This window comes from Podarcis gaigeae (genome assembly GCF_964106915.1).
Source record: "Podarcis gaigeae genome assembly, chromosome: 9".
Classification (NCBI taxonomy): Eukaryota; Metazoa; Chordata; class Lepidosauria; order Squamata; family Lacertidae; genus Podarcis; species Podarcis gaigeae.
In genome coordinates, this window is record NC_139685.1 from 39,694,124 (window position 1) to 39,710,318 (window position 16,195).

The 16,195-nt window shown below is 44.6% G+C and overlaps 1 protein-coding gene across 11 annotated transcripts in view; it reads right to left on the bottom strand.

Moving 5' to 3' along the window:
• Positions 1-16,195, bottom strand: part of NPY2R (neuropeptide Y receptor Y2) — a 37,448-nt gene that overhangs the window by 13,846 nt on the left and 7,407 nt on the right. For 3 of the 11 annotated variants that reach the window (XM_083755751.1, XM_083755759.1, XM_083755755.1), the window contains one exon: positions 8,379-11,636. The exons of 1 other annotated variant lie outside the window; for it this stretch is intronic. In XM_083755751.1, the coding sequence (XP_083611877.1) occupies positions 10,425-11,636 (1,212 nt within the window). In that variant the 3' untranslated portion in view covers positions 8,379-10,424. Of the gene's footprint in view, positions 1-8,378; positions 11,637-12,154; positions 12,697-12,720; positions 13,166-16,195 lie in introns of those variants that run through there. 7 more of the 11 variants (XM_083755754.1, XM_083755758.1, XM_083755760.1 and 4 more) reach the window with 5 other exon arrangements.

Consider the following 16,195-nt stretch of genomic DNA (forward strand, 5'->3'; position numbering starts at 1 on the left):
TGTTTTAGGTACTTTCCAAAGGCTTTTTCTCGACCCCTGTGATAAGCGTCTGCAGCATCTCGATACATAGTGGTCGAACTTCTGTATTTGCTCATCTTTTTCCTCAATTCTTTAAGACTGGGGTATAATTCATCCAGGACCTGGTCACTGGGCTCTGCCTTGTGTACTTCTGGGCTGGCTGGCAGCCCCCCCCCTTTCCTGCTTCGGCTCCTGGGGCCGCATATCGGGGCAGCGGTGGAGCTTTGAGGATATGGGGCTGTCCCTGTCCTCCCAAGGGGGGCCACCACGGCACTTGGATCATATGGGGGTGGGGCCAGGACTTTTGCCTCGGATCCCTGGTAAATGGGCTTCTTGAGGCGTTTTCCTGCCTGTGCTCCTTAATTTTGCATTGATCAGTCTTATATTTCTTCAGCCAGGGGGTTGGGGGGGTTCTCTATTATCACGTGAACCTCTAGAACTTCATCCATGTTCACAAACTCATCCAAGTTAAATGGAGAAAGCTCTTCTTCCTCTTTTGGTTCTGTGCAGTTTTTTTGTTTGTTTGTTTTTTAACTTCTAATATTTCTTCCAACAGACACCTGCCACATGGCTGCTCACACCCTGTGTCAGCTTCAGGTGTCCGGCTTGTTTCTTCATGCCTTCCTTCATCTTTTTCTGTGGCAACTAACTTGTCAACTGTGGTGGCCACAAAGATGCAGGTCCTCTCTTGAGGCTCCTCTGCCTGAGCCTCAAACTAGGGGTCTATTGCAGTGTTCTCTGAGACACACCTAAACTCTGAGCCATCCAGCTGGTGCCTGGTTAAGGACACCAATTAAATTGCCCTCCCTGTCTCAACTGTAACTGCTATAGGTCTGAAACCATTTCGTATTTCCTAGCCATAGACCACCTCTCACTGGTCATCAGAGAAGCTAGGGGGCTGCTGGTGGTTTCCCTGATGTGTTCCAAACTGCCGCTGGTCACAGAGGTACCCAGCTCTTCCCTAACTAAGTTCTGGGATTTAGGTTGGCCTCCCTGGTCAAGCTGTAGTTACTATAGGGATCAAAACTATTGGAGGTCTGCAAGGCTCATGTGCTTCCCAGTTCAGTAATGGGCTTTGGAGAAACTAGGAGGCTTGCCTTACTACCAAAGCCACAGCTCAGCAGAGAATTCTCCAGCTCTGCCTGGCTGAACTCTTGCCTTCATTGAGGTCCAGAGATCTGAAACCTTTGTATGCATTCTAGTTCTGTATACTAACTTGGATAACCTAAGGGATCTCTGGAGCGATCCCCTCCATCGCTCCCAGAGCTGCATCTGAGTCTGAAACTCTTCCCTAAGTAGATACTCAGCCTCAAAGAGATACTCCTTGTTGCCCTGTCCCAGCTAGGGCCCCTATGCTTCTGAAAGATTTGATGCCTGATGACTGAGGAACAGGCATCAGAAAAATTTGGGGGTGGTTATTCCTTTGAGGCCTCCTCTCTCTGATTGCAAGCAGTTTGGGCCAAATCAAAAGCATTCAAAAGGACTACATTGGCTTGCTTCAGACCCCCCTTTTTTTTTTCAGATACTCCGCTCCTAACCGGGTTTCAAAATTCCTTCCACTCTCCAGACACTTCAGGTTGTGACCTAGGTGAGGTCGCCCTACTAGGAACTGCACAACCCTGCACTCGCTTGGCCAAAGGGATGCTAAACCCTGACCGCTCATTCACAATTCAGTCACCGGAGTATCTGACACACAACACACAACACACAAACACCAACACCAATTCCCTCTGCCCCATTTCCTTCTTCCTAATACCTTAACGTGGGTGGTTATCAGGGGACAATCCTTTTCCCCTTAATGTCACTGGCCACGTTGGAGATGTGATCAGGATCTCCCTTCTCCTTAAAATAAGGAGGCTTCCTATGTCCTCAGGGCCCTTTGCCATGTACTCACCCCAGCTGGCTGGTTCCTCCTGCCCTGTCAACCTCGGTCCTTCAATCCGTTGTCTCCTCTCACAGGATCCAGCAGAAGGGTCAAATTGGCTTCGCCCTCCTCCGAAGAAAAACCTCGGTGGCGCCAGGAAAGCGGCCTATTGGCTCTTCCCCTGCGTCCTGCCTAGAAAAGGACAAGGGAGCTGCCTTCTGGTCTTTTTGAGGACTTAAGGTCCTTGATCCGAGTCACCTGTGGCACCAGAAATGTTAGAGACTTCAGAATCTAGACCAGAATGGAAAAATCCAGGCAGCAATATTTTTAAAACACAAGTTTTATTGACTTTGGTTTAATTTGTCAGACAAATAAAGCAAAGGGGTGCATTCAGGAAAAATGAGAGAGAATGCCCACCGTCAGTCAGATGCAGACAACTTTTATACCTTTTGGCAAAAGCACAGTTCAGCCCTTGACCCACCCCTTACACATTCCTCTTTATACATATTCATTAAAAGCTCTACCAATTAAAGAATTGATGGTGGCCTTTCGGTTCCAAGTTGCATTATCCACTAGGTGGCGCTGCGAGTTTAAAATCTTTCTGACCTATTTACTGGTTTCCCGTAAATGCTCCTTGACCCCCGCCTCTTTCTGTGGTTTTTAACAGGTTGCTCGGTTTAGAACTTTGTGGTGGGCTAAACATCCTGAGCAAACGGACAGTTTCTCAGAAAGAGCTCAACCACTAGCAAAATCCCCTGGCCGCATCCTCTTGCAAAGAGCAGGGGCAAGCAGGGGAGAGAGAAATGTCTTTTTAGCTTTTAGTTTGCTTTCTAAGATGGCTTTCAGCTTATAAAATGGCTCCAGCCTGGCTCTCCAAAGAGGACCCAGGTGGACCCTTGGTCCTCACTCCTTCAGCTGCACCTAGGAACTGGAATTCTTTGCCAAGGGAGGCCCGTCTCCAATGATTTTACACCAGCAGGCAAAGACATGATCTAGGCAGGCTGTAAAAATGGCTTGTAAATATGATGTAGTTGGTTTTAGGTGGCCTTTTCCTTTTGTTGATTTTATGTTTTACCTGTCCTTTTATTCTTTTCTTGTGTGTTTTATTTTACACAAACACACACATGCAAACACACACACATATACACACACAAACATTTTGATGGAAAGGTGAGATGCCAGTTTAACAAATACATTTGAAAATGTGTGTGGCAGTGCTGTTGTTTGCAATGCACCATGTCCTTTATGTTGTGAATGCTTGTTCGGTATTACACAACTGTGGATTTGAGAGGAAAGGGAGTTATTGTGCTTTAACAGAGCTGCCTTTGTTTTTCTGATCTCGCACCTACGGGACCGCCTCTCCTGGTATGCCCCACGGAGAGCCTCAAGGTCCATAAATAACAACACCCTAGTGGTCCCAGGCCCTAAGGAAGTTAGATTGGCTTCAACCAGAGCCAGGGCCTTTTCAACTCTGGCTCCGGCCTGGTGGAACGCTCTGCCTCATGAGACCAGGGCCTTGCAGGATCTGATTTCTTTCCGCAGGGCCTGTAAGACAGAGTTGTTCCACCTGGCCTTTGGCTTGGAGCCAATTTGATTCCCTCCTCTCTTTTTTTTCCTTTCTTTTCCTTCTCCTCCTGCGATGAGGCTACATTTTAATATTTTAATGTTCCATTATTTTAATGTTGTATTTTATTTTTGTTTTTAAGTTGTAATCATTCATCTTGTTTTTATTATTCCTTGTAAGCCGCTCTGAGCCCGGCCTTGGCTGGGGAGGGCGGGGTATAAATAAAAAATTATTATTATTATTAAAGGCAACCTTGAACTTGCCACCACTCAGGAAAGCATACCGTATGAGCTATGACTGCCGGGAGCCCCCTCAGACTCTGGAGCCAGCATTTTAATACAGGCAAGGCAGTGCCAGGGTGGTGCAGGAGATTCAAGGCAGTATGTAGAGTTTCTGTTCCGGCAGCATTTCTCTCCTTAATGGAATGTACCATCTGTGCTCAGGTTTGAATTCCCAGCAAGGATCCATTAGAACGCTGCTTATGTACCTGCTCAGCTCTGTGTGGATCACCAAGTGCCCCGATACCACCTCCCCATTTCCTTGAAATATGTGCCCCATTATATTTCATTTCTACAAATTTACTGAAACAGGAGGCAGAGCCAGGTGTTTATGCTAAGCTATACAAGAGCTCAGAGTTCTACATCAGATCCCTGCAGACTCACCATACTGTATAGTGTTTCATTCTACCCATTTGGCTACCTGTCTCTAGCCATTTATCCTCTTTACAACGATAATGCAATGATTAATAAGTATTTGTTCAACACTTTGAAAGTGTGACTTGCCCCGATGTTTGACTTTTACTTCCACAAAGCTTATGCACTGGTTAGACTATGTTTGTTACTGAGCATTTGCTATGATTTGTTTACAAGGTGGTTATATGGCAATCGACACTCATCCTGATTTGCTTGGAGGGTGTTCACACATCTTCCAGTTAATCATTCATTCACCTTACACTTTCCCAATGGGGCATGTTTTTAAGAAGCAGATTTGTTGCGCCAGAGTGACCGTGCTTTAATCCACTTCAATTCTGCAAAGCTAAATTTCTAGTGCAGTCGTACCTTGGAACTCGAATGCCTTGCCTCCCGAACAAATCGGCTCCCAAATGATTGAAACCCAGAAGTGAGTGTTCCAGTTTTTTAACGTTCTTTAGGAATCCAAATGTCTGACATGGTTTCAGCTGCTTCCAATTGGCTGCAGGAGCTTCCTGCAGCCAATCAGAAGCCGCGCTTTGGTTTTTGAATGTTTAGGAAGTTGGACAGACTTTCGGAATGGATTTTGTTCGACTTCCAAGGAACGACTGTATACGCTTGAATCAGAACTGGCGCATCACTCAAAACCATGGAACTTGCTTCTGAGTAGAGACATAGAGGGTTGCACTCTTCTAGACTTTCTGAGAAAGGGAACAAATGAACCTCGCTGGAAGCCAGGCATGTTTCAAGTGACCCTCTATATGGCCGGAGAAGAGCAAAGTGTTTTGCAAGTTTCGAACAAGGCCAGTTCACCCAGCTATCTTCCAAAAATGAAGAACAAGGCAGAGAGAAAGGATATTTAATCAAACAGTGTGGGTGATGTGATCTTCAGCCAGAGCTCAGTGGTGAAGTAAGTGCTTTGCATACAAACACTCCAAGTTTCAGCATCAAGGTCTGGGAAAGAAAATCTGGACAGCTGCTGCCAATCATTGTAGTTAATACTGCGCTAACTGGGCCAATGGTCTTTTGCCAGCTTCCTATGTTCCTGTCCTTTTTTCATTTGCCAGGAAATATAATATGAAAAGGAGTTTTCTCCCACAGCTTGACAAACAATATGCACTATCATTTGTACACGACATTTAACTTTCCCATTGTTATTTCTACATCGGAAGAAAATAAAGCCTTTGTGCCTCTTATGTCTTGTGAAACTATGCATTCTGTACCAAGTCATTTCACATGACTTCGGGTCACCACAATATTTATTCATCAACGTGCCCCAAAAAACGCATAAGCAAGACTGCCTGTGGCATTATCTATTCCTGCAAAAGTTAAATAGGATCTTCATTTGTTTGGCAATGTTTTCAAATGCTCATTTTTAAAATAGAATAATTAGCAAAATGGATGAAGCAACAACATGATTGTTCAACAGTTCCTAAGCAGAAGCAAAGGCAGAATGCTGTGCAGCTGCAGGTAGCTTAAGCTGTACCCTGTGGGGAAATGGGGAGAGATTGGGTAGTTTCGCTGAAACAATAGTAGTTAGCTGGCTTGGTTGGTTTCCGCTTGGGAGGGGAAATCAACTTGTCCCATTGGCCATGCTGGCTGTGGCTGATGGGAATTGGAGTCAATCAACATCTGGAAAGCACATGCTCCCCACTCTGAAAAAGAGCAACTGACCTTTCTGCATCTATTTATGGTGCTTAGGAAGCAGTTCACATGCTCTGACTGATGTCTGTATTCATTATACATGCCTTGCATTTGCTGGAGATAACAACATGTGAGTTGCTTCAGGTGCTCCGCATCAGAGAATTCTTGCATATGTACTCTCTGGGAAAAAGGCACCGGCTTGGAAATAACCTGAAGGGTTGGAGCTGCATGCTATGAGTGTGGAAGCGGCCCACTCCAGCTGCCACAGTATTCCCAGGGCACAACTTTAGTTACGGCACAAAACTCCTCAGAGCTAAAATTAGCTTGGTTGGACCTCTCTCCATTTGCTTCTTATTGCAGAGAGGTGCCTTTCACAAAGAGCCTCTTTGGGCATACAGTGGTACCTCGGGTTACATATGCTTCAGGTTACATACGCTTCAGGTTACAGACTCCGCTAACCCAGAAATAGTACCTCGGGTTAAGAACTTTGCTTCAGGATGAGAACAGAAATCAGGCTCCGGCGGCGCAGCGGCAGTGGGAGGCCCCATTAGCTAAAGTGGTGCTTCAGGTTAAAAACAGTTTCAGGTTAAGTACGGACCCCCGGAAGGAATTAAGTACTTAACCCGAGGTACCACTGTATTGGAAAGCCCCATTGTTTTCAAGCTGCAGCACTCTTTCCTTCCTCTCCCCCCACCCCACCAATTGAACACCACCTGCAGAACCATTTATAGGAAACAGGACCACCAAGCACAGCTCTGTGTCACCTAGGAGCGAGTATGTGATTGCTGTACATCTTTTTAAATTATTTTAAATGTTTTCCATATGTTCTTAATTTTAATGGTGTTGTTGAACTTTTGTGTTTGCTGAACTTGAAGTGCATGCAGGCACAATTGTCCCACCGCATAGTTATTAAAGGGAACTGATTACTTGTTGTATAATCAGTCTACTGACTGATACCTGGGTGATTTGCGGTTGTTCGGCAATGTTCCTGCCTTCTGACTCTAACATTATCAGCAGCAAAATAACTTTCCATGCCTATACTAGGCTGCTGAAATGTAGAGAGGAAACAAGGAGAGGACTCTTAGGGGAAATCTTTGTGAGACCAGCCCAGTTCTTGCACTGAAAACAAATTCCTGGGCTCAGAATGTCCTCAGAGGCACCCTGCTCTTTCATTCTAACAACATGTCTTTTGCGCTTGGCTTCTGCTGGTAAATCTTGGAGTTCAAACAAAACTGAGAAACCACAATCTGAGAAGCCTCAAGTTCCACACACACACCCTACAGGGCATGGTAACCATAGGCTTAGGCATCTCCCATGTTTAAGCACAGGAAGCAATTGATTAGCTGCTTCCATGCTCAGCCCCCATGACTGATATTTCAGGGCGCCTCCAGGGCCAAACCCTGGCTGCGATCTGACGTTTCATGACATGCAGGTCTGCCCTGGTCATATATTGGCCCACCACATACCTTCATTTCAGGCACATTTTTTCCTGCATGTTTGGTAAATGTTAGGGCTGGTGGTGAGCATCTCAAGATTGTATTTACATTTAAGATAAATTACTATTCACTCTTTAGAGGGGAAAAAAAAGAGGTTTTAACATTTCATGGCTAAGGTCTAAGTTTGGTACCTGGCAAACATTGTTTCTTCTTTTTCCGAAGTCCGATATGGGTTTAAATGTTCAGGAGAGCTAGATTTTGTGTTGTGCATTTAATAGGTTTTTGGACCATGTTAAACATTCTATAACATGTGTATTACTTACGTTCTATTTTTAAGAATCGTGTTACTAATGCTGTTCATTGTTTCTGTCTATAGCTCCTGAAGGAGTTAACTTCAAAACATGTAGAAGTACCTTTTTTCTTTTTCGCGTCACTGAGCACCAGAGCTTGCCCCCTCTCTTCTGTCTTGGTCCTTTTTCTGAGCCAAGCTGACTTGGGGTAATGAAGGCCAGATGAAGCGAAAGCTAGGTCAAGGAACTAACCCCATAGAAGCAAGCAGTGAGCAAGGGAGAAATATGCCATAGCTCAATGGTTGAGCATCTGCCTTGCATGCAGAAGGTCTCAGGTTCAATCCCCAGCATCTCCAGGTATGCCTGGGTTGATCCTCCAATTGAAATTGGAGAGCTGCCACCAGTCGCTGCAGACAACACAGTGCAAGCTGGACCCCTGGTCTAAGAGCCCAGCTGGATCAGGCCAAAGGCCCATCTATAGCACTCTTTTATCACAGGGCCCGTATAGGTGTCCATGGGAGGAAGCCCTTAAGTAGAACCTGAGTGCAACAGCCGTTGTCCCACCTGCGATTCCCAGCAATGGATATTCAGAGGGATACTGTCACCAACAGCAAAACAGAACAATCGTAGCTTAGCAGCCATTGACTCAGTAATAAGGCAGCTTCCTATGTAGCAAGCATTGTGACTCATGTAGCATTTGTTCCTTGAATGCCATCCCCCTGCACCCTCCATTTTTCATGGCTTACCCACATTTAAAGAAATGGCTCCAATGATGCACCACATCTAGCTTGGCCCAAAAAGTGGGTGAGGAAAACACACCAGCAATGATCCTTTGTTTTGATAAATTTAATGATTCCAGGGGTTTGGAGGGGGTTAAAAAAAGGCAAACCATATATGCTGAAGAAGTGTGCATTGCCATTCATAGCTGTGCATTTACAGGAGAGTCAAGTCATATACCTGAGCAAACAGAATGGAACTCTTAACAAACACACATGCAAACTTCATTTGGTGGTATACACAGCAGCATACGGATGTCTAGCTTGCATTCTATTTGAACGTATTTAATTGCACAGAGTGCAATGACGGGCACAGATCCCAGGCAAGATGCGTGACATAAAAGCACAAACCACAAGAACAGAAACAAAACAAAGAAACACACATTACCATTGAGCAAGACGGGCAGTGTTTCTACTGTCCTTTTTTAGCATCTAGCAATAAAGCAGGAAGAGTTTCAAACATGATGTGTTAACAGTGCCACAGCTCAATCTGCAATCCATTTAAAATGAATACTAGGATCCGAGTCAATTTAACACCACTGAGAATAAACAGGATTACCTTCAATCACTCAGGTATGGATCAGGCTATAAGATACCTGAAAGATCAGGCATTTGCAGTTCCCTCACATAAAGGCATGCATGCACCCAAAATACCCAGACTTGACTTGCGAATAAACAGGGATCCATCATTGAGAGGGGCAGTTTTTGGTCTCTGCTAAAACAAATTAGCAGAAGAAATAAGCATAGTGCTATTGGTAAGCGGATGAATAGTACAAAATCATTGTAAAGGAACAAAGAAAACTATGTCCGCTTCTGTCGGAACCAATTGCAGAAAAGTTTGGACTACTTTAATGTAAAACTCTCCCCTCCCCCTGACCTTCTCCTTCCCAAAAAGGACTGTAAAAACAGTTCACAGCATAAGTGCAAACTCCCTGAGGTCCTGGGTGCCCAAGCACTCACAAAATTCCCCATGAAAGGGCCGGGCACCCACAAATTTCAGTGCCAGAGCCATGCACACTGCATGTCACCCACAGCCCTGGGCCTCCACAGTCGTAGGGCCAAGCTGGCACATATGGTTCACAGGATGCCATGCAGGTGCTCAATCCATCATTAACAGATTGCACATTACCAAGCTGGGTACCACTTTCATTATACAAACTTCAAGTTTTGCCTTCCAGAATTTCATTGCAAGTGGCTAAAAGGTAGATGTTTTGCTGGCCTTGTTTTTAACTTCAACAGGGAAACACAACTTTCACGTAAATCAAAGGGGGGGGGGAAGAAACCATAGTACACCATGACTTTTAGGAAACCCACTTCTTTCATAAAGAAAGATGCTGCAAGTTTCAACTTCAACAACCATTTGCAGCTTTGCCACTAGAGGGTAGTTTGATCCTGTGGCCTAAAAGGACTGTGCAATGTTCCAAGCAGTCAAATGTTTATTGTCATCTGCCTCCAACTACCAATGTCTTGTCTCCTCACTTTTTAAAATGTGCATTGACAATGGCAAACCCTTTTCTTCTGCGTTACTGCTGGCTGTGCTTCTGAATTCACTGTACGCAACCAAACACCAGCTTAGTCTTTTATAGTTCTTTGGAGTTGAAGTTATACTTGATGACAAATGGCCTTGAAAATGTAGGGAACGTTCTCAAATTGCACCCAGTTCATAAGCTTTCTATGAATCAGCAGCACATCTGAGCACACCCAACAGTACATCAGCATCAAACTATTTCCCCTTGCACTCACTCACATTCTTCGTCCAGCTTCACTGCTTTCTTAGGGTCAAACAATAAATGCAATAGAGATGTGTGAATGCACTTCTCTCTCTTTAAAATCAGTGCAAATGCAAATCGGGTGAGGATTGGATCAGAGCCACAAGGGGAAATGGCTTAACCCTTTCTGCCTACATTGTTTTCCTACTCATGACTCCCTGCCCCACCATCTGCTACTTGCACTTTTGCTTTTCCTATCAGGGCAAATGCCAGCTGGGAGGAGCAATTTCCATCAGGAAGATTGGACAGGGGAAAGATAAAATGGCTTTTCTCCCCTCTGCCCCTGGTCCTAATCCATATCGCCACCATACCTGTAAAAAGAGAGTGACGGGTATGTGTATGTGTATGCCCACTGCCACATCTAGTTTCACCCCCTAGACACTTGTAGGCTGTGAAAACGGGGGTCCATTGCAATGCTCCTCTTTAGCTTCCAGCTTTTTCTTGGCTTTCAGTGCAGGAGATACTTCTGGGTGGATGGAATCCAGCCGCTGTTCGCACCGGAAAGCAGTCAGGAAAGCCGTTCTGTAGTTGCTGTTCATCCAGCCATAGAGGAGCGGGTTGGCAAAAGTGGAGCACATAGCAATGACATGAAAGAGCGTGTAGATCAGTTTGTATTCCTGCAAATCCAACACGTTGCTGTCAATATCGCTGACGAGTTGAAAGATGTGGAAGGGCAGCCAGCAGACCCCAAACACCACCACGACACACACCAGCATCTTGGTAGTTTTCCGACGCCTCTGGTGGTAATGGTCCCCCGCCGCCCCGGGACTGATGTGGTTCTTTAGCTTACTCCAGATACGGATATAGGCATAGGAGATGATGGCCAGAGGCAAGACATATTGGATCAGGAACATCAAGACGCTGTAGATGGTGCTGTAATTGACCAGCCCTTCCCTGGGCCAGGCCTCAGCACAGACCACTATCTTGAAGTCCTGGTTGAGCTCAATGGAGAAATACTCCCGGAAGATAGCCAGAGGACTGGCCAAGATGGCACTGACAGCCCAGGCCACCCCAATGATCAAGAAGCTGATCCTCTTGGAGATTTTGCTCTCCAGGTGATACACAATGCAGCGGTGCCGGTCCAAGGCTATCACAGTCAACGTCACTATGGATACCTGAACAGCAAGGCCTTGGGCATACGGCACGAGGTGGCACAGCACAGGACCCAGCTTCCATTCTCCCAGCAATGTGTAAACTAACGTGAACGGCAGGCAGAGCGTGTTCACCAGCAGATCGGCCACGGCCAAGTTGGCAATGAAGAAGTTGGTCACCGTGCGCATGCTCTTGAACTTGATCACCACGTGAATCACCAAGGAGTTGCCCACTAACCCGAGCAAAATGATGACGCAGTAGGCACAGATGAGGACGATCTGCACCTCCACCAAATTGGTGCTATCCTTCAGATCTCGCTTGGGGTCAGCAAGCAGGTCATCGTAGGGATGCTCGAAGCCTGGTGGCAAGTTCAGCCTGGAGGAGAGGTCCGTTTTAGTTAGCCTGGTCCGGTTCTCCATAAGTTTGGATCCTCCCATCAGCCCCATGTTCTCTGTAGGTGTGACAAATTTCAACACGCAAGCCGCATTCTTCCCCTACAAAGAATACCAAGATGATGGACATGTTAAAAAAAGGCAAAGTCAGGAGGTTTACCCCAAGGTAGGGTGTTGGTTAAATGAATTGGACTGGGAGGTCCCTGGTTCAAATTGCACCTCAGCCCTGAATTCTTAGGGGCCCTAGGCAAGCAAATATATCTCAGACTCAGTTGCTTCATCTTTAATATAGACATAATACACACATTCTCATCACACACAGCTTTCAGATACTATGACCTGTTGATCTGCAAAGAAGCAGTGGAGTGTTCCCATCACAATGTTATGTTATGAGGAGAGGTTCCTCTCTCACAAGCTGAGTGCTGTGGTGGTGAGAGAAACTGTTCTCTGCTGCATTTTTCTTCCCATCACAGCACTGTACTGGGAGCTGAGATTCCTCTTCTCCTAGGCTGGTCTTTTAAGCAACAGCCAGACACCACAAACAACAGAAAGCCAGCCAGCCCTTTCAACGGGCAATGATAAGCCACTGTTCTAGCATGCAAAGTAAAATGTAAACAAACCATTTGCTGCTCCCCCAAATCGTGTGTCAGCTTTGGCAGAAGCTGTCCTGTACATGTGATGATAATGTTAGGCCAGGCAGAAATATCGACAATAACTGGGAAGATGTTGTACAGTTCTAATTGGCAAACATTGGCTGGTACTGTATGTCAGCTCTTAGATCCTATCAAATGTTGAGTGTTACATGTCAGACATTATCAATGTGTCCTGGCCTTCTACTGAAAATTAAATGTCAAATCCTATTTCAGAATGTAGAATATTTGCATAGGCAAAGAAATTTCAGGGAATATTCACCAATGACATTAATAAAGAAGAACTTTGAGGATGGGGGTGGAATCATTTCAGCTTCAGCAGAAAGCATGTAGCAATGCTTTTAAATCCCTCTAGACTGCTCTTCTGCCCTTCACAGCTAAGGATTTTGAACTGCATAAGGCAAAATTCATTGGAGAGGAACTCTAATGGATCATTCATGAAAACATACAAATAAAATTATAGGTCTCAGCTACACAACTCACTGAAAATCAATTTCATGAACCAGATATATACAGAACAGGGCAATGGCACTCACCTGACCTGCTGCCTGTATTGCTGCCGTTTACTTGGAAGTAGAGGGAAGGTGGCAGCAGTGAGGTCAGCGAGGTACGAACACATCAGTGGTGTCAATCCAGTGTTCTTGCAGGTACATTTCCACTGTGCCAACCTCTTTCCTCCACCTTCTGGTAAGCAGCAGTGACAGGAGGTCAGCTGAGTAGCTCCATCAACTGATGCAGAAAGCTAGTCACCTCATGTGATTTCCCCACAAACAGAGCCAGTGTTTTGTGGTGGTTAAAGTGCCAGACTAGAACCAGCAAGACCAGGATTCTAGTCCCCACATGACAATGAAGCTGGCCAAGTGGCCTTGGGGCAGCCACAGTCTCTCAGCTTAGCCTACTTCACAGGGTTCTTGTGAGGATAAAATGAAGGTGGAGAGAGAACCACATTTGTCGTCTTGAGCTCCTTGGAGGAAAGGTGGGCTATTATTGAAATAAATAAAGACATATGTACACACATAGTACTCTTCATGCCCAGGGAATATACGTAGGAAGCACTTCCCAGCTGCTACTGCTAGAAATTTAGTTCATTTTTGTGACTCTCAGCATGCTGCTCATGATACTGATGATTTGAAAGTATCACGAGAATTTTAGAAGCTACATGTCATAGACAACACACGTTTTCTTTTAAACTCTAGAAAAGAGTGACAGAGTGACTGAAAAAACAGGCACATCTACAACCATCTAAACAGAACTGAAACATGAAGTTCCCCCCGTCCCTTTAAAAGGTCAGTGTTGCAAAGCAGCTAGCATTCAGGAGTACAAGCTGTACCCTGCAATAAACAATAAGGGAACAGAAAGCATGTTTAATACCGAGGAGTTTTTCTATACAACGTTGACTTTGAAATTTAATTTTTAAAAACACATTAAAAATAACCTGAGGTAATGTTTCTTTGGCAGTGGACTGCACTTGGAGTGGTATTTCGAGGAGAAGAAAACATTCCCCTTTTCTCTGCTGCAGAACCTTTCAAAGTACGATCAAAGAAAGGGGGGGAACTTCTGCCTTTAGTTTATATATAAGCAGAGCAATAAAGAGTGAACAAATATTGCTAACCAATGCTAAAGTTGTCAAAACTCTTCAGTTTATTATCAGCTTGAGAGAATAAGCTCAAGAGAGACATGAAAATGAGCAAGTGTGTAAAGCTAGACGCTTTGAGCCTGCAATCTTACTGACTTATCTGGGAGTAAATCCCACTGAATTCAATGGGACTTCCTTCCATGTAGGTATATTCTAGGATTGCACTGACCATCTGCTTTAACACCCCTGTTTATATGAACAAGATGTGGTAAGTCTTCCTCATTACATGAGAACACATCCTGAACTGTGGGGATAGAATTCCTAAATCCAGGTTGTCACCATTGCAACACAAACAAGGGCATTTTTAAATTATTCCAGAATAGAAAAGGTATTTTTTGGTTACCAATTTATCATATAGTTTTGTGTTGAGCAACTTAAGATACTTCCACAGGAGCTATTTTCACTGAAATTATGCTTGCTCGCTTCCTGAGAGTATCCATATGATGTCCTTATTAGTCTGTTGCTTTCTAGTGTTTTCTAGAAAATCCTTTGTCTTTTCCCCATTTTTTTCCTGCATGCCTAATCAATGGCAATTTTTGTGGGCAACTTCAACTTGTCCATAATAAACAAGTTAAACCCTATTAAGGTTTTCAGGGTGCCTATGCATTTAAATTGAATGCTTCCTCTTAGAAAGCTCAGCCCATCGTATTGGTTCTTCTTAATCTGTGCTGGAGGAGGCAGAATGAATAGGATCCGTTTTCCCCCTTGAATAACATCTCTACAATTACCCCAATGTCAGTTTCTCTTCTTGCTGGGTGTGTGTGAGAGATTTACTATTATTAATAGTATAATTTTCATACTTGGCAAAATAGTGTTTTTTTAAAAAAGTGATGTACTTACCCCCATATGCAGAAACTGTAAAGGGCATTTAGGCTATTTTGGATAGAGAAGCTATTCAAGGGGCAGATCAGAAACTATTCACCACTGATCCCCAGAGCATAGACCAGCAAAAAGCAACAAAACAGACTGAACTTGCTAAGAGTATTTCCATGAGTTTGGGGTATGGAACTTACTTGTGAATAGACATCACACAAGGATATTGGGCCAGGGGGACGGGTACCACTGAATAACTTGGTGTGGTATTCAGTATCAGTTTCTGCAAACTGAGGAAAAACAGTGCCTTGGCACTTTGTGTGGAAGCACCCACAGGGTGGAAACAGGGGAGCACTAACCACAAGGAAGCCAGTTTGAAATGTGATTAATTACCTGGAGCAATTTACGAGGCTCCCACAACCATTCAGAAATATAGCCAAGTATGGAAAAGATACAGCCCTACCTACTATGAAGGAATGGTTGATAAAACTACCGGACTTAGCAGAGATGGTAAAATTAATGTGTTTAATTAGAGAAAAAACATTACTGACATTTATTAAGGATTGGAAACTTCTTGCGGGCTTTTCTGCTTGAATGAGAAAACGAACTTGTAATATCTGGATTAGAAGATTGAAAAAAATATTGGCTCATAGAAAATAGAATAGTTGGATGTTAATGAGTGAATACTATATTTAACAGACAGACAGAGAACCTTTTTATCTTTCCATGTTCTTTGCTTTCTCTCTCTCTTTTTACCTCTTTCTTTCTTTCTTCCTCCACCCACCACTTTTTTTTCTTCCTTTTGTTCCAGTTCATTTCCAGGTAAGATTTTTAAAGTATTTCTTTTACTCTGTTGTATAATAGAAAGATACTTTGTACTGGATAAGACCTTTTGTGTAGCTTTTGATAAGTACCAATTAAAAATATATATTCTGCCAAATAAATGTAGGAAAGTATATATCCTCATTCAGGAAACTGAATTTACCTTGTAGCTGCTGAACAGAACTATAGAGGACACTTCTTTGTAATCAAAGATACCTAACAGAAAGTTGGAATCCTTTCCCAGAGGCAGTGGCGTAACTAGCCGCTCGGGTGCCTGGTGCGACTCACGCATCCTGCAGCCGGGGACGGGGCGCGCTGCATGAAGCCTCTCTGCCACCTCCCCCTCAGCTGTAGGGCGGCGAAGGGAGACGCGGAGGGCAGACGCAAATCCCACGCTGCTGTTTCAGGCAGCGCAGAGCCTACAGGTGCCTGTGCCCAAGCCACCACATCACACACACATTCTCAGTGATGACACCTGGGGTGGTCTGCACACACACCTTTCTCCACCAGTGCCCACAGGGGTGAGATAACCCTTTTTCTGCATTCCCTTGGGAGGTAATCTGTTGGAAGCTGCACACCAGCAGAGAGCAGAGCCAGAAACATTAGTGGGGAGAATTTGAACCAAGGATGTGTGACAGGACAGTCCCTCCCCCCTCTTGTTTTCTAGCAGCCCTTTCATTCTCTCTCTCTCTCTCTCTCTCTCTCTCTCTCTCTCTCTGCCATCATCTTTCCCTCCATTT